The sequence below is a fragment of the Schistocerca americana genome, chromosome 5 (genome assembly GCF_021461395.2).
Source record: "Schistocerca americana isolate TAMUIC-IGC-003095 chromosome 5, iqSchAmer2.1, whole genome shotgun sequence".
Taxonomy (NCBI): Eukaryota; Metazoa; Arthropoda; class Insecta; order Orthoptera; family Acrididae; genus Schistocerca; species Schistocerca americana.
The window spans coordinates 584386284-584405775 of NC_060123.1; the positions used below are offsets into that span (position 1 = coordinate 584386284).

Genomic DNA, 19492 nt, shown 5'->3' on the forward strand with positions numbered 1-19492 from the left:
AGACACGGGCGGGACAATTCTGGTATTGCGCTTGATAATGCAAGCCAGACTTCAAACAAATCACGGCACTTTCATAGGACCTGTAGACCTAAAATGCGTTCGACAAAGTAAAATGGTCCATATATACTCTACATAGAAAGACATAAAATATGCAATAAGTATAGAAATTTGGAGGGAACATTACAAATGGAGAACGAAGAGAGAAATGCTCGGATTATAAAATGCATAAAGCTTGGAATGTATTCCTTCTCCCGTACTGTTCAAGCTGTAGATTTAAGAGTCAATTAAGAAAGTGAAACGAAGTTTCAGAAGGGTGATTCAGGTTCACGGTTGAAGGATATCAGTGATGAGATCCGTTGATGGCATTATCATCTCCAGGCAAAGTGCACAAGAAATGCAGGACCTATGATCGGCACAATCAATATCGCCAATTAATTTAAATTCCTCTGTTGTACCACGACCTTTTATCCGAATAGAAATACCTTCCACTGGACCCACTTTTCTTCTGCTACGTGTAGCCAAGGACAGTGTCATATCACTAGTATAATATGATTAACCAAAATATTTATTGGCCGACACTGACGTAGCGACATTGTCGTCAATGCGAGCGCTCTAACTGTACAAGCTTATCAGGGATTTTGATCTGACATCTGGCTCTTTGAGAATAAACAATAAAGCTGTCACAGGAATTGTCCAAACCAATCTCCTTACAGGTCGTTGTGATTTTGTTTCATGGAGGACGTCTTCTAGAGCTCATAGTACAGGAACATTTCGTAGTTGTAATGAATGGATTACAGTGGCTGTTATGAGATGTATACCTGTTTCTTTGCCTGGACTTTAGAGTCTTAATGAAAGAGGTGTAATTGTTTATAAAACATTTCATGTATCAGAGCTGACCAATAAGGACTTTGGTAAATCTTGTTATACTAGTGATACGCCATCGACCTTGTCTACCTGTAACAGGAGGAAAGTTGGTCCAGCAGAAGGTGTTTTGTTTGGATGAAAGGTCATGGTACAACAGAGGAATTTTTAAGTTTCCCGACTGTGCTGCCGAGAGAAGCCACTTGGCGATATTGAGGGCGTTGTCGTCATCGCCACCAGTGACAAGTCCTAGGCGTGAGTTTCACTGGACAGCAACCAGCTGGATGTCGTACCCACACCGGTCGCGATAATGCTGGTGCGAGAGACACGCACTGATTTGGCGTTGCAGACTTTGATGTGTCATCGATGCGATCATCGAATGTTGTTGGGATACTCCTACGACAACCACATACGTTCAGGGTCGCTTGTTCTTCAAAGTAATTTGGTTGAGTCACTTCCGCTATGACAAAAGTCACCAGGTACAGTTCAGCCTCGAGTATCGGTTGTTTCTATTAATATTTTACTGGTGAAATTTGTCGAATGTCAAATAGTTTGTGCCATAGAGTTTATTTTATTGTTAAATAACATTTGTGATTCTCTTAAGTTGTGTACAGGGTGTTTCAAAATGAATATACGTGTTCTATCGCTTTGTAGCACTTATTATATTCAACTTACAACTATAAACCCTGGTGACTCTAGCTGCGCACATTGTGTATGTTTCCCCAACTCCACTTAGGTGAAGTGTCGATTCATCACTGAAGACGACACGATCCAGAAGATCTGCATCGTCATGCAGCAACATTTCGTTTGCAAAGCTGGCACTAAAAACCATAGTCTGTAGGCTTTAAAACTTGTAAGAACTGAAAATGATAAGGACGTAGTTTAAGCGCCTCGTTAAAAGTTTTCACACAGACTCACTGGAATTACTAATTCACGACTCGCCTTCCGAAGGGGTTTCTTGGGTCTCCGCGTGAAAGACTTTCACTCGTTCTACGCGTTGTTCAGTTACTCTTGGTTATTCCATACTCTTCCGTTTGCGCAAAGATATACAAACAAAACTGTCTGAGTTGCTCTTTCATTTGATCTACAATTTCTAGTTGTAAGTTGATGCTACAAACCGATAAAAACCCGTATATTCATTTTGAAACACCCTGTATTTCGATTTGTTTCAAGTTTGAGCAATGGAGGTCACACGTCATTTAAAAATACATGTTTGAATTATATTTTGAAATATTTGATGATGAATAAACTACTGAGCACAGAATATGGATTGAGAGTAAGTCGAAAGAGGCGAACGTCTTGAGGTGTAGCATAGTTTTCGATTAGTCACTAAAATGACGTCAAATTTATGGCTCACGTAGTAAATTAAATGAAAGAATTCTGCTATGCTGGAGGCAAAATGACGTATAACAAACGAAGCAAGGAGGGCGTAAAAGGCAATTCTCCGCAAAACTGTCGACGAATGGAATACGTGTAAAATTACCTAGAAGGGACAGAATGACATCATGGAAAACTTTCGTTCTGCTACAATGGACAGTAGAGGAGCGAAACTGTAGGCGAACTGTATATCTAACAAATGATACAGGATGTTGGAAGAAAGTGCTGCCCTGAAGTGAAGAGCATAGCGCAGAACTAGAGCGAATTAAATTGTACGGAAACTGGAAGAAAACTGATTAGTCTAAATAATAACTTTAAAGATATCTGTGTCATTACTACTTCGCAAAGTTGAACAACCTACTTCTAAGGTCATATGCCAACCTTACATCGGCCGGCAGGTGTGGCCGAGCGGTTCTAGGGGCTTCAGTCTGGAACCGCGCGACCGCTACGATCGCAGGTTCGAATCCTGCTTCTGGCATGGATGTGTGTGATGTCCTTAGGTTAGTTAGGTTAGAGTAGTTCTAAGTTCTAGGGGACTGAAGACCTAAGATGTTAAGTCCCATAGTGCTCAGAGTCATTTGAGCCATTTTAACCTGACATCGAGGCTGGAATGGAATCCTCGAAACCCGTTATCACTACGTCGACCGTTTTATAACGTTGTAGATGTGTAGAGAAAAGGTGTAGAGAAAATGCAAGTTACCGCAATGATTACTAAAGCAATTCTGTATGGTCTTATACATAATACGTAACTTTCTTGGAAAGCGGAGCATAATGGTAGCTCCTTTGTTAATATATGCACTGCTGAGTCAGACTTGAATGTCAGTCGTTTCCAGTTCTTGCGTGTAGTCAGTCTGATTAATGGGTGTAACATTACAGAAAACCGCATTTTCGATCTCTAGCAGAGAATCCAGTGCAAATGTTCTATTCAGCCTTGGTAAAGTGCAGTGAAACGTAACCAGCGACAAGGAAATCCTGGAAGCAATGATCGATCTCCGTGTATCCATGCGAAAAGCAGCTATGCTAGAAGGTAAAATCATCCATCGGCGCATTACTGACGTCTGATCTGATGTTTCCATTATTTTGATAACCATTTTTGTTTCGGGTACGTGAATATATAGCCTCTCTCTCTCGCTTGTCTTTCTTACCTTAACAAAGAGGACGGTTACTAGCAATTATCAGAGATTTATTCTGATCATTTCACTTTCTGTCCTGCCCTATTCACTCCACAATCAAGTCGTGGATAACAGTTCATACGTCTTTCCTGCAGCGAATGTCCGGAATATGTCGCACATCATTACCAAGTCGTATCATAACCTACTACGTACTTCTAAAACAAAAATGCCTCTGAGCATTATGGGACTTAACATCTCAGGTCATCAGTCCCCTAGAACTTAGAACTACTTAAACCTAACTAATCTAAGGACATCACACACATCCATGCCCGAGGCAGGAGTCGAACCTGCGACCGTAGCGGTCGCGCGGTTCCTGACTGAAGCGCCTAGAACCGCTCGGCAACACCGGCCGGCCTACGTACTTCTCAGTTTGATATGTTCAACATGTATAGAGAACAAAATATGAGAAAAATTATAACCTTGCCGTCAATCACTAAAAATCGTTCTGCAGTGATTGACGTGCAATCAGTGCCATCTGCCCCAGAGTGGCCACGAATTGCTGATATCAGGAGGTGTTCGGTAAGTGTTATGGATATGATATCAAGTATGTTATCGCTTTCCAGTGTGACAAACCCACGTGATAACATTACTATCTCCGATATGTCAGATGGTTCATATCCAGTTATTTGCGTCTAACATCATGTCTGAATTTTGCGTATGGATCACTAAAGAGTTCGAGAATAGGTACGATCCGGTGGGTTGCATGAGGGAGAGTTCGTGATGTTCATGGCACGGTCCCTTCCCAGACCACACTTCATTAAAAGGGTTTATATTTCTTCACATATTAATTGCTACCTAAATTGCCGCAGTACATAGTACCGTGAGAACTAAGAGTCTCGAAAATGGCTTCCCTGCACTTCCCATTTATTGTATTCTTAGTGACTTTATTTTTGTATTCTTGAAATTCCCTGAATATTGTTTTACTTTATTTTTTCGTCGATAAACTGAAACACGAGGGCTGTCTAGAAATTAACAAACGTTTGGAAACAAAAAATTAACAATATGGGGAAACCAAATTTCATTATACGCTTTTTAGAGCTACACTCTTATATTTCTACGTAATCGACATTCAGAGTGAGGCACTTATCATACAGTGCCACTAGATTTTCATTAACGTCTCTGTAGAAATCTGCCGCCTGCGACTGCAACCACTGGTTTGTACCGGCATGCAGTTCGGCGTCGATATCAAAGCGCTGTGTAGCGAGCTATTTCTTCATTGCTGGGAAGATGTGGTAGTCGCTCGGCGACAAATCAAAGTTGTATGGTGGATGACTCAAACACCACCTATTCAAAACCCAGTAGGAGCTCTCGGGCGCACTGGCCATATGTGGGGGTGCGTTGTCGTGAAGAAACATAACTTTTGCCCTAAGTTGTCCGCGACGCTTGCCTTGTATTGTCAGTGTCTGACAGTACCTCTCTGAGTTAATTGTCCTCCCACGCTCAAGAAATTCAACGAGAATAGCTCACTTAGAATCCCAAAACACAGTTCTATCGCCTGCGCTTTGTCCCGCTGTTACGCAGGGTCGGCCATGGTTAACCGGATTTGGCATGTTAATGTTAAGTGGCGACCGGATGCCCTTCCTGCCGCCACCCTGTACCCCTCAGGACGGGATTAGTGTACCCCAGCTGTCTGCGTCCAGTGTAAATCGTGAAATAGTGTGAATGTGTTTCAAATGTCTGCGTGTCGTGTAACTGCGGCGGCACATGGGGACTAGCCCGGTATTCACCTAGTAGGATGTGGAAAACCGCCTAAAAGCTACATCCAGGCTAGCCGGCACACCGGCCATCGTCGTTAATCCGCCAGGCGGATTCGATCCGGGGCCGGTGCGCCTAACCGAGTCCAGGAAGCAATCCCAAAACACAGTAGCGTTTGCAGACACTTCCTTGCTTTCGTGGGAGAATTTGTGTGTCCCTATTCCATCGAATGCCATTTTGTTTCACCCAGGTCTCGTTCCCAGTTACGATACGATCGATAACTTTGTTACCAGTTTTCTCGTAATCTTTGAGTAAGGTCGCTGCTGCAGCAAGTCTCTGCTTTTTTGTGATGTTCCGTTATTTTGGGAACACATCTAGCAAACAATTTGTACAGGTTTCTCCACCACAATTTCATGCACCAAACTACCTGAAATTTGGGGAACATGTAGTGAAAGTTCCATAACTGTGAAACGACGATTTTCACGAATTTTCTCATCGATATTTATTACCACTCCGGCAGTCGTAAGAATAGATTTACCACTGCTACCATCATCGTGAACATTTTTTCGGCCATTTTTAAAATCAGTGCACCATTGCCTACCTCGGCTTTGACTCATTACTCCTTGTCCGTACACATCCACAAAGGTCGAGATAAATTTCAACTGGTTGGCAGTATTTTGCCAACAACAACCTAATCGTAGAACGCACCTTACAGGTGGCGGTTTTTCTATTGCAGCGCACATTTTAACTCGTCTCAGAAAGCGAAGTAAAAGAGAAACAGACCACACAGGGGATGGCTGTAACCCCGCCCACCGCTACGAAAGACCAAAACGTCTGTTATCTTCCGGATAGCCCTCCAATTCTTCTGTTACCGTGGTTTCTTCGCAGTTACCTACCTTGTAGCTATGCTTTTCTCTCCAACTTGTATGACAGGTGTTCGTTGTCCTTCAACTGGACTGAATACTGAGCTAATCGTTATCACAGTATCTACAGCCTCGATAATATCGAACGTATCTCTTCATTTCTTAGTACTTCCACCGACTTCTTTGCGTAATGATCCATTCTGATTATTAAACTTCAGCCTACTCTTCATCATTACTAAACTGTGATCTGAGTCTACATCTGTTCCTGGGTACGCCCTAGAACCCAATATCTGAAACTTCTGGCCATGATATGATCTACGTGAAATTTCCCGTATCTCCCGGTCTTTTCCTCCTCTTATGATAACAGATTATTCTGTACTACTATCTGAAATTTACGCAGAACTCAATTAGTCTTTCTCCTCTCTCATTCCTACCACAAAGCTCATATTCTCCGGTAACCCTCTCTTCTTCTCCTTCCACTGTAACTGCATTCAAACCTCCGATGACAATCAGATTTTCACCTCCCTTTACGCACTGAATTACCCGTTCAGTATCCTCATATATTTTCTCTGCCTCTTCGTCTTCTGCTTGCAACGTCTGCGTGTATAGCTGAACTATCATTGTCGGTGTTGGTTTCCTGTCGATTCTGATGAGAACAATCCTATCACTGGACTGTTCACAGTAACTCACTCTCCGCCCTACTATTCTGTTCATAACGAATTCTACTCCTGTTATACCATTTTCTGCTGCTGTTGATATTGTCGTCTACTCGTCTGACCAGATGTCCTTGTCTTCGTTCCATTTCACTTCAGTAACCCCCCCCCAGTTCTAAAGGCTGCCAATTCGACTAAATGCCCAGGAATTACAATTACGAGCAACTTATATTGGAAAGACTATATAGATAATATTGTGGGGAAGGCGAAACAATATTGGAAAGACTATATAGATAATATTGTGGGGAAAGCGAAAAAAAGGCTGCGCTCTGTTGCCAGAACACTTAGATGCGACAAGCCCACTAAAGAGACAGCCTACATTACGCTTTCTTGATGCAATAGATCAACGAAGATTACGTTACACTTGTCCGTCCTCTGCTGGATTGTTGCTGCGCGGTGTGGGATCCTTACCAGGTAGGATTGACGGAGGACATCGAAAAAGTGCAAAGAAAGGCAGCTCGTTTCGTGTTATCGCCCAATAGGGGTGAAAGTGTCACTGATATGATACGCGAGTTGGGGCGGCAGTCACTGAAACAAAGGCGGATTTTCTGCGGCGAGATCTATTTACGAAATATTAATCACCAACTTCTTCCTCCGAATGCGAAAATATTTTGTTGGCACCCACCTACGTAGGGAGAAATGATCATCATAATAAAACAAGAGAAACCAGAGTTGGAACGGAAAGATTTAGGTGAGACTGAGCATTTCCCTTAACACGTTTTCCAGCTTCCTTACTACGTTCAGACTTTTGACATTCCATGCCCCTGTTCGTAGAATGTTATCCTTTTGATTGTTATTCAATATTTTTCATGGACACTTCTCCCTTGCAGTCCCCTCCCGGAGATCTGGACGGGGAGTGTCCGGAACCTTTTGCCAATGTTAAGATCATGACATTTTGTGAATTACAGGCCACATACCTGCGCATACATACACTTTCTTTAATACAGTCGTTTCCAATCTATTCTGCATCCTCATGCTGTTGAACATAGTGTTATTCAATCTCTGCAAATATAGGAGCGCAATCAGAAGACATTCAGAGTAGGAAGAGTTTGATGTGTAGTCACAACTTTATAAAGAACGTCTATTCTACTACTAGCGCCTACACTGAATGATTACCACGGCCTGCATACACTGATCAGCCAGGAACGTACGATCACCCATCTAATAGCCACTATGTTCATCTTTGGCACGGGTAACAGCGGCGAAGCGCCAGAGTGTTCGGAATAAAGTTCCCGAATTTACTGCCCTCCAGGAAGCGTGTGGCGCGCAAGCTATTCTCGGAACTGAGACCTGGCTGAAGCCTGAGGTAGGAAGTTCTGAAATATTTAGTGAGGGTTGGAACGTGTATCGGAAAGTCAGATTAGACACCGTAGGAGATGGTGTCTTCATTGCAGTTGACAAAAATATTGTGTCTACTGAGGTCGAAGTAGAGTGTGATTGTGACGTTAACTGGACATGTTTAACAGGGCTAGGGGAAATAAAGTTAATTGTGGGGTGTTATTACGGGTCACCAGGTTCCACCGTGACAGTTCTAGAATCATTTAAAGGGAGTCTACATTCTGTATCGCAGAAGTACCCGGATCATGCTAAATTAGTCGGAGGCGACTCCAACCTACCTAGTATAGACTGGGATGTCTATGGATTCATTACAGGTGGTACAGAGAAGCCGTCGTGTGAATTACTTTTGAACACATTATCCGAAAACTGTCTTGAGCAGCTAAATCGACAGCCAACGCGTAATTGAAATATTTTGGATCTGGTAGCCACGAACAGACCAGACCTCATCAGTGTGCTCCCTGCCGCCGTTGGATAAGCAGCTGCAGCAGCAAGTCGTATACTCCTAGCTCACTCATTTGTTACATAGTTTAATTCTTAATTTCTTTGCGTGTTTTTGGTACTTGCATTGTGTAATTCATAAATTTCGGGCGTATTATAGTATTTGAGAGTTGTAGCATCGCGTTTTAGTACCTGAATAGTGTAAATTCGCGTAGTCGTTTGTCTACTGTTTTGTTTTGAACGGCCAGTGTCGGTTGGTCGCAGTCAGTGTGCTCCCTGCCGCCGTTGGATAAGCAGCTGAGCAGCAAGTCGTATACTCCTAGCTCACTCATTTGTTACATAGTTTAATTCTTAATTTCTTTGCGTGTTTTTGGTACTTGCATTGTGTAATTCATAAATTTCGGGCGTATTATAGTATTTGAGAGTTGTAGCATCGCGTTTTAGTACCCGAATAGTGTAAATTCGCGTAGTCGTTTGTCTACTGTTTTGTTTTGAACGGCCAGTGTCGGTTGGTCGCAGTCAGTGTGCTCCCTGCCGCCGTTGGATAAGCAGCTGAGCAGCAAGTCGTATACTCCTAGCTCACTCATTTGTTACATAGTTTAACTCTTAATTTCTTTGCGTGTTTTTGGTTCTTGCATTGTGTAATTCATAAATTTCGGGCGTATTATAGTATTTGAGAGTGTAGCATCGTGTTTTAGTACCTGAATAGTGTAATTTCGCTTAGTCTCCTTCCGCCGCCGAGCAGTGTCAGCAGTGCGCAAGTAGCAGCATTACTGCATTTACTAGGCAATCTTGTATTTTAATAACCGTTTAAATTTTGTCGATTTGTTTGCGCTCTCTGTAGATTAGTTCAGACGTTCTTAGCAAAACAGTTTTTAGCATGGATAGGGACTGCAACTGCTGTGTTCGGATGCAGGCTGAGTTGGCGTCCCTTCGCTCCCAGCTTCAGGCAGTGTTGGCTTCGGTCACACAGCTTGAGGCTGTTGCCAATGGGCATCACTGTGGGGGTCGGGATGGGGGTTTGTCGGGGACGGCCAGCTCGTCCCACGCATCCCCTGATCGGACTACGACTGTGGTTGCCCGGGATACTGCCCGCATTGAGGCTGATCCCTCACCTGTGGTAGAGTGGGAGGTCGTTTCAAGGTGTGGCAGGGGGCGAAAGACATTCCGGAGGGCTGAACGGAAAGCCTCTCCAGTTTGTCTGACGAACCGGTTTCAGGCTCTGTCTCAGGCTGATACTGATCTTCGGCCGGACATGGCTGCTTGTCCTGTTCCAGAGGTTGCCCCTCAGTCTGCAAGATCCGGGCAGTCGCAGAGGGTGGGCTTACTGGTAGTTGGGAGCTCCAACGTCAGGCGCGTAATGGGGCCCCTTAGGGAAATGGCAGCAAGAGAGGGGAAGAAAACCAATGTGCACTCCGTGTGCATACCGGGGGGAGTCATTCCAGATGTGGAAAGGGTCCTTCCGGATGCCATGAAGGGTACAGGGTGCACCCATCTGCAGGTGGTCGCTCATGTCGGCACCAATGATGTGTGTCGCTATGGATCGGAGGAAATCCTCTCTGGCTTCCGGCGGCTATCTGATTTGGTGAAGACTGCCAGTCTCGCTAGCGGGATGAAAGCAGAGCTCACCATCTGCAGCATCGTCGACAGGACTGACTGCGGACCTTTGGTACAGAGCCGAGTGGAGGGTCTGAATCAGAGGCTGAGACGGTTCTGCGACCGTGTGGGCTGCAGATTCCTCGACTTGCGCCATAGGGTGGTGGGGTTTCGGGTTCCGCTGGATAGGTCAGGAGTCCACTACACGCAACAAGCGGCTACACGGGTAGCAGGGGTTGTGTGGCGTGGGCTGGGCGGTTTTTTAGGTTAGATGGCCTTGGGCAAGTACAGAAAGGGCAACAGCCTCAACGGGTGCGGGGCAAAGTCAGGACATGCGGGGACCAAGCAGCAATCGGTATTGTAATTGTAAACTGTCGAAGCTGCGTTGGTAAAGTACCGGAACTTCAAGCGCTGATAGAAAGCACCGGAGCTGAAATCGTTATAGGTACAGAAAGCTGGCTTAAGCCAGAGATAAATTCTGCCGAAATTTTTACAAAGGTGTTTAGAAAGGATAGATTGCATGCAACCGGTGGTGGAGTGTTCATCGCTGTTAGTAGTAGTTTATCCTGTAGTGAAGTAGAAGTGGATAGTTCCTGTGAATTATTATGGGTGGAGGTTACACTAAACAACCGAACTAGGTTAATAATTGGCTCCTTTTACCGACCTCCCGACTCAGCAGCATTAGTGGCAGAACAACTGAGAGAAAATTTGGAATACATTTCACATAAATTTTCTCAGCATGTTATAGTCTTAGGTGGAGATTACAATTTACCAGATATAGACTGGGACACTCAGATGTTTAGGACGGGTGGTAGGGACAGAGCATCGAGTGACATTATACTGAGTGCACTATCCGAAAATTACCTCGAGCAATTAAACAGAGAACCGACTCGTGGAGATAACATCTTGGACCTACTGATAACAAACAGACCCGAACTTTTCGAATCTGTATGTACAGAACAGGGAATCAGTGATCATAAGGCCGTTGCAGCATCCCTGAATATGGAAGTTAATAGGAATATAAAAAAAGGGAGGAAGGTTTATCTGTTTAGCAAGAGTAATAGAAGGCAGATTTCAGACTACCTAACAGAACAAAACGAAAATTTCTGTTCCGACACTGACAATGTTGAGTGTTTATGGAAAAAGTTCAAGGCAATCGTAAAATGCGTTTTAGACAGGTACGTGCCGAGTAAAACTGTGAGGGACGGGAAAAACCCACCGTGGTACAACAACAAAGTTAGGAAACTACTGCGAAAGCAAAGAGAGCTCCACTCCAAGTTTAAACGCAGCCAAAACCTCTCAGACAAACTGAAGCTAAACGATGTCAAAGTTAGCGTAAGGAGGGCTATGCGTGAAGCGTTCATTGAATTCGAAAGTAAAATTCTATGTACCGACTTGACAGAAAATCCTAGGAAGTTCTGGTCTTACGTTAAATCAGTAAGTGGCTCGAAACAGCATATCCAGACACTACGGGATGATGATGGCATTGAAACAGAGGATGACACGCGTAAAGCTGAAATACTAAACACCTTTTTCCAAAGCTGTTTCACAGAGGAAGACCGCACTGCAGTTCCTTCTCTAAATCCTCGCACAAACGAAAAAATGGCTGACATCGAAATAAGTGTCCAAGGAATAGAAAAGCAACTGGAATCACTCAATAGAGGAAAGTCCACTGGACCTGACGGGATACCAATTCGATTCTACACAGAGTACGCGAAAGAACTTGCCCCCCTTCTAACAGCCGTGTACCGCAAGTCTCTAGAGGAACGGAGGGTTCCAAATGATTGGAAAAGAGCACAGATAGTCCCAGTCTTCAAGAAGGGTCGTCGAGCAGATGCGCAAAACTATAGACCTATATCTCTTACGTCGATCTCTTGTAGAATTTTAGAACATGTTTTTTGCTCGCGTATCATGTCATTTCTGGAAACCCAGAATCTACTATGTAGGAATCAACATGGATTCCGGAAACAGCGATCGTGTGAGACCCAACTCGCCTTATTTGTTCATGAGACCCAGAAAATATTAGATACAGGCTCCCAGGTAGATGCTATTTTTCTTGACTTCCGGAAGGCGTTCGATACAGTTCCGCACTGTCGCCTGATAAACAAAGTAAGAGCCTACGGAATATCAGACCAGCTGTGTGGCTGGATTGAAGAGTTTTTAGCAAACAGAACACAGCATGTTGTTATCAATGGAGAGACGTCTACAGACGTTAAAGTAACCTCTGGCGTCCCACAGGGGAGTGTTATGGGACCATTGCTTTTCACAATATATATAAATGACTTAGTAGATAGTGTCGGAAGTTCCATGCGGCTTTTCGCGGATGATGCTGTAGTATACAGAGAAGTTGCTGCATTAGAAAATTGTAGCGAAATACAGGAAGATCTGCAGCGGATAGGCACTTGGTGCAGGGAGTGGCAACTGACCCTTAACATATTCAAATGTAATGTATTGCGAATACATAGAAAGAAGGATCCTTTATTGTATGATTATATGATAGCGGAACAAACACTGGTAGCAGTTACTTCTGTAAAATATCTGGGAGTATGCGTACGGAACGATTTGAAGTGGAATGATCATACAAAATTAATTGTTGGTAAGGCGGGTACCAGGTTGAGATTCATTGGGAGAGTGCTTAGAAAATGTAGTCCATCAACAAAGGAGGTGGCTTACAAAACACTCGTTCGACCTATACTTGAGTATTGCTCATCAGTGTGGGATCCGTACCAGGTCGGGTTGACGGAGGAGATAGAGAAGATCCAAAGAAGAGCGGCGCGTTTCGTCACTGGGTTATTTGGTAACCGTGATAGCGTTACGGAGATGTCTAATAAACTCAAGTGGCTAAGTCTGCAAGAGAGGCGCTCTGCATCGCGGTGTAGCTTGCTCGCCAGGTTTCGAGAGGGTGCGTTTCTGGATGAGGTATCGAATATATTGCTTCCCCCTACTTATACTTCCCGAGGAGATCACGAATGTAAAATTAGAGAGATTAGAGCGCGCACGGAGGCTTTCAGACAGTCGTTCTTCCCGCGAACCATACGCGACTGGAACAGGAAAGGGAGGTAATGACAGTGGCACGTAAAGTGCCCTCCGCCACACACCGTTGGGTGGCTTGCGGAGTATCAATGTAGATGTAGATGTAGACGGTGTCAGTGTTGAGACAGGGATTAGTGATCATGATGTTGTCATTACGACTATGGTTACGAAAGTTAAAAAGTCGGTCAAGACGGCTAGGAGAGTATTCTTACTAGAAAGAGTAGATAAGCATTTCTTAGCATCCTACTTAATAAATGAATCGACTTCATTTACTTCCGGTACGATGGACGTGGAAGAATTATGGGCAAATTTTAAACACATTGTAAATCACGCATTGGACAAGTATGTGCCGAAAAAGTGGGTTACGGACGGAAAAGCCCCACCGTGGTTTAACAGCGCAATTCGGAGAATGCCCAGGAAGCTAAAGCAGTTGCACTCGCGCTCCAAAAAAGATCAGGAGAATGAGGACAGGCAAAAGTTAGTAGAGATTCGTGCTGCTGTAAAAAGAGCGATGCGCGAAGCATTCAACCACTACCACCGTCATCCCTTAGCAAAAGATCTTGCTGAAAACCCAAGGAAATTCTGGTCTTGCGTAAAATCGGTAAGCGGGTCGAAGGCTTCCATCCAGTCACTCACTGATCAGTCTGGCCTGGCAACGGAAGACAGCAAAAGGAAAGCTGAAATTTTAAATTTAGCGTTTGAGAAATCTTTGACGCAGAAGGATCGTACAAACATACCACCGTTTGAGTCTCGCACAGATTCCCGTATGGAGGACATAGTGATAGACATTCCTGGGGTTGTGAAACAGCTGAATTGGTTGAAAATAAATAAATCGCAAGGTCCTGATGGGATTCCAGTTCGGTTTTACAGAGAGTACTCTAATGCGTTGGCTTCTTACTTCGCTTGGATTTATCGCGAATCTCTTGCCCAACGTTAAGTCCCGAGCGACTGGAAAAAAGCGCAGGTGACGCCTGTATATAAGAAGGGTAGAAGGACGGATTCTCAAAATTACAGACCAATATCCTTAACATCGGTTTGTTGCAGGATTCTCGAACACATTCTCAGTTCGAATATAATGAATTTCCTTGAGACAGAGAAGTTGCTGCCCATGCATCAGCACGCCTTTAGAAAGCATCGCTCCTGCGAAGCGCAACTCGCCCTTTTTTCACATGATATCTTGCGAACCATGGATGAAGGGTATCAGACGGATGCCATATTCCTTGACTTCCGGAAAGCGTTTGACTCGGTGCCCCACTGCAGAATCCTAACTAAGGTACGAGCATATGGTATTGGTTCCCAAATATGTGAGTCGCTCGAAGACTTGTTAAGTAATAGAAGGCAGTACGTTGTCCTCGATGGTGAATGTTCATCGGAGGTGAGGGTATCATCTGGAGTGCCCCAGGGAAGTGTGGTAGGTCCGCTGTTGTTTTCTATCTACATAAATGATCTTTTGGATATGGTGGATAGCAATGTGCGGCTGTTTGCTGATGATGCTGTAGAGTACGGGAAGGTGTCGTCGTTGAATGACTGTGGGAGGATACAAGATGACTTGGACAGGATTTTTGATTGGTGTAAAGAATGGCAGCTAACTCTAAATATAGATAAATGTAAATTAATGCAGATGAATAGAAAAAAGAATCATGTAATGTTTGAATACTCCGTTAGTAGTGTAGCGCTTGACACAGTCACGTCGATTAAATATTTGGGCGTAACACTGCAGAGCGATATGAAGTGGGACAAGCATGTAATGGCAGTTGTGTGGAAGACGGATAGTCGTCTTCGGTTCATTGGTAGAATTTTGGGAAGATGTGGTTCATCTTTAAAGGAGACCGCTTATAAAACACTAATACCACCTATTCTTGAGTACTGCTCGAGCGTTTGGATCCCTATCAGGTCGGATCGAGGGAGGACATGGAAGCAATTCAGAGGCGGGCTGCTAGATTTGTTACTGGTAGGTTTGATCATCACGCGAGTGTTACGGAAATGCTTCAGGAACTCGGGTGGGAATCTCTAGAGGAAAGAAGGCGTTCTTTTCGTGAATCGCTACTGAGGAAATTTAGAGAACCAGCATTTGAGGCTGACTGCAGTACAATTTTACTGCCGCCAACTTACATTTCGCGGAAAGACCACAAAGATAAGATAAGAGAGATTAGGGCTCGTACAGAGGCATATAGGCAGTCATTTTTCCCCGTTCTGTTTGGGAGTGGAACAGGGAGAGAAGATGCTAGTTGTGGTACAAGGTACCCTCCGCCACGCACCGTATGGTGGATTGCGGAGTATGTATGTAGATGTAGATGAAATGAAAGCAATGAGGCCATGGTAGATCGCTGGAGGGAGTTGGCACCACATCTACACACACACACACACACACACACACACACACACACACACACACACACAACCCACCTAAATCCCGTAAATTCCGGGGAGGGTGGCGATGATCTCTGACGACACGTTCAACCGCATCCCTGATGTGTTCGGTGGGGTTCAGATCTGGTGAGCGGGGGGGGGGGGGGGGGGGGCAGCACATCAATCCGAACTTGCCACCGTGTTATCGTGTTTCTCGAATCACTCCATCACACAACACACTCGTGGCCTTGTGATATGGGTGGGGTTCAGACCTGGTGAGCTGAGGAGGGGGGGGGGGGGGTGAGGGGGGCAGCACATCAATTGGAACTCGCCATCGTATTTCTCGAATCACTCCATCACCCTCGTGGCCTTGTGATATGGGATCGAGCGAGGTGGCGCAGTGGTTAGCACACTGGACTCGCATTCGGGAGGACGACGGTTCAATCCCGTCTCCGGTCATCCTGATTTAGGTTTTCCGTGATTTCCCTAAATCGTTTCAGGCAAATGCCGGGATGGTTCCTTTGAAAGGGCACGGCCGATTTCCTTCCCTAACCCGAGCTTGCGCTCCGTCTCTAATGACCTCGTTGTCGACGGGACGTTAAACACTAACCACCACCACCACCACCACCTTGTGATATGGAGCGTTACCTTGTGGAAAAATGGCTGGCGCTGCCGTCGAGAAACATGATGATTACGAAGGGGTGTACGATACTCCTTGGCTGTCATGGTGTCTCACTGGACCCACGAATGCCCACGTAAATGTTCTCAAGGCCATAATGGAGCCGCCGTCAGCTTGTCTCCGCCCCTGGCGGGCGACGGATTCGTGGCCTTCCATACGCATGATGAAGAAGGTATAGGAAGTCATCATACCATGCAACACTCTGCTATCGCGCAAACGTCCAGTGCCGATAGCCAAGTGCCCGTTTCAGTCATAGCTGTCGATGTGGTGTTATCATTGGCACATGCATGGCTCGTCAGCCGCGGAGGCCCATCGTTAAGAGTGTAGGGTTCACTGTGTGTTCACACACGCTTGTTCTCAACCCAGCATTGAAGTCTGGTGTTAGTTCCGTCACAGTTTGCCGCCTGTCCTGTTTTACCAGTCTACCCAGCCTACGACGTCCGACACCTGTAGTGAAGGATGGCCGCCCAACCCCACGACGTCTGGACGTGGTTTCACCTTTTAAAGACACTCACCGCAGCACTCCCGGAACATCCGACAAGTCGTGCAGTTTCCAAAATTCTCGTACAGACCCTCAAGGCCACTACAATCTGCCCTCGGTCAAACTCAGACAGGTCGCTCGCCTTCCCTAGTCTACACATGGACAGCACGCTCAATAATACTACATGCACCGTGCGTGTGACGGGTTTATGGCGATAGTAGGACGGTGGTCTTAATGTCCTGGCTGATGTGTATTCGATATTTTGATGTCGTGAATATAAATCATATGCTTCGGTTAGATGTTTCTTTGTCCATACTGACCTTTAAAAATTCTGCTAATGAAGAGATACGCTCGTTATTATCGAGGCTATAGATATCTGTTATAGCGATTAGCCCAGTAGGCAATCTTTGACTTTTTCAAATGAGAGTCAAACTCTCAAAATTATCTTCTTAAATACTTCTGGTAGATACTGGGACAACAGCTGTTGTTGTATCTTATATATATATTAATGATGGCACCAACAGCTGTACTAATTTTCATTCGCACTGAAACGGTTTCCGTGTTACAGTACACAATCAGGACCGTCAATGACTCCACATGATCTCGAAATTTAGAGGTAATAAAAGCCTTCCAGTAACTTTGTCTAGATGAAATGGTAACTCGCCTACGGTATGTACCAGCCATCTTAGAAAAGGAAACACCCCAGTATGCAGTAACTGCTACTTCACGTGCTCTCTAGACATTTTCACTGAATCCTTATGTTTTTCCTGACACGACGACAGATCTCAGACAACCTCCTTATCTCTCTTAAATTTTATCTCACAACGAGACGAATGTGATACGTAGATTATTCGTAATGGCAAGCCGCATTTTCGTATCTCTGAGAACGAGATTTCTGTGTGTGCCTACAGTAAATGTCTGGTCTAGATTTTTATTTTTTTCAGATCCATATAAGTAAAAAGAAGGGCCCTCTTAAAGAAACCATGTTACTTCTTCTGTTATTATTTTATTCTCTTATTATATATATAGGGTGTTACAAAAAGGTACGGCCAAACTTTCAGGAAACATTCCTCACACACAAAGAAAGAAAATATGTTATGTGGACATGTGTCCGGAAACGCTTACGTTCCATATTAGAGCTCATTTTATTACTTCTCTTCAAATCACATTAATCATGGAATGGAAACAGACAGCAACAGAGCGTACCAGCGTGACTTCAAACACTTTGTTACAGGAAATGTTCAAAATGTCCTCCGTTAGCGAGGATACATGCATCCACCCTCAGTCGCACGGAATCCCTGATGGGCTGATGCAGCCCTGGAGAATGGCGTATTGTATCACAGCCGTCCACAATACGAGCACGAAGAGTTTCTACATTTGGTACTGGGGTTGCATAGACAAGAGCTTTCAAATGCCCCCATAAATGAAAGTCAAGAGGGTTGAGGGCAGGAGAGCGTGGAGGCCATGGAATTGGTCCGCCTCTACCAATTCATCGGTCACCGAATCTGTTGTTGAGAAGCGTACGAACACTTCGACTGAAATATGCAGGAGCTCCATCGAGCATGAACCACATGTTGTGTCGTACTTGTAACGGCACATGTTCTAGCAGCACAGGTAGAGTATCCCGTATGAAATCATGATAACGTGCTCCATTGAGCGTAGGTGGAAGAAACTAAAATGAGCTCTAACATGGAAATTATAAGCGTTTCCGGACACATGTCCACATAACACATTTTCTTTATTTGTGTGTGAGGAATGTATCCTGAAAGTTTGGCCGTACCTTTTTGTAACACCCTGTATATATGTGTGTGTTTGTGTGTGTGTGTGTGTGTGTGTGTGTGTGTGTGTGTGTGTGTGTGTGTTTTCGGGCCGGTGGATTGGTGGACGGATGGATGGGTGTATGGTGGGTGGGTGGGTGAGTGAGTGAGGGGGTGGGTGGCTATGTAGATGCCGATGTGTGTCTACTATAAAGTGGCGCGGGGTAGCAGTGCGGTCAGGTGCCTTGCCCGGTTCGCGCGGCTCCCGCCATCGGAGGTCTCGAGTCGTCCGTTGGACATGGGTGTGTGCGTTCGTTCTTAACATAAGTTAATTTACGTTAGATTAAGTAGTAGGGGCCGAAGACCTCAGCAGTTTGGTCCCATAGGAACTTACCACCAAGAATGTTATTTTATACTGTTGATGGCATTATCTTCTACTTACGTAGCGTAAAGTGAGCATCTTATTTTTTTTACTTATTTGGTCTTTTTATTATTTGTTTCTCAATTTGCGATGGACCTTGTGATCCAAGTCTACATGAACGTGAAAAACGTCACAACATACAGTAATTCACACAAAACTGACGAAAGAAGTACCATTAAATGAAAAAAGATAATGTGGAAAAAATGAATTCTCGATCTTCCTTTATCAAGTCTTTCGAGTGTTTGGCAGCTATCCATCTGGATGTATTACAAGCTAATTCCATCTCTTCTGTATATTTATTGACTCATGAATTATTTATGACTTGTTTCATAAATGCCAATCGTCGAGTTCCCGGAGCTTTCACGGTACAATCCTTTCCATAATGTTTACAAAAGTAACTGTTTTGGTGTATTATATGACCTTCTCACTTTGGTTGTTTCGTTCGTTTTCTTGAGTGTTATGTCATCGCCAGGTACTAGATAAACTTTCTGCTTGGTGTACTTATCCGTACATTTTATCTTTAACAGGCGTTTACAACACCACATTTCAAATGCTTCAACATATTTTATTTCCTTTTTCTCCTGTCATCCACGTTCCTCAACCTTAACGCGCTACGTCCACAGTGGGGCCTTTAACCAGGTTTTTCCTCACTTCCTCGATGTCTTCAGTCACCTTAACACTTACGTGTGTATATGATCATCGTTGTCTTATTTCATTTC

General features: G+C 44.5%; 1 protein-coding gene across 1 annotated transcript in view; it reads left to right on the forward strand.

Moving 5' to 3' along the window:
• LOC124616555 (proline-rich protein 2-like) overlaps nt 1-17196 on the forward strand; it is a 32149-nt gene extending 14953 nt beyond the window's left edge. The window contains exon 3 of the mRNA XM_047144873.1: nt 17164-17196. Within this exon, the coding sequence (XP_047000829.1) occupies nt 17164-17196 (33 nt within the window). The remainder of the gene's footprint in view (nt 1-17163) is intronic.
• Nucleotides 17197-19492: the final 2296 nt, after the last annotated feature.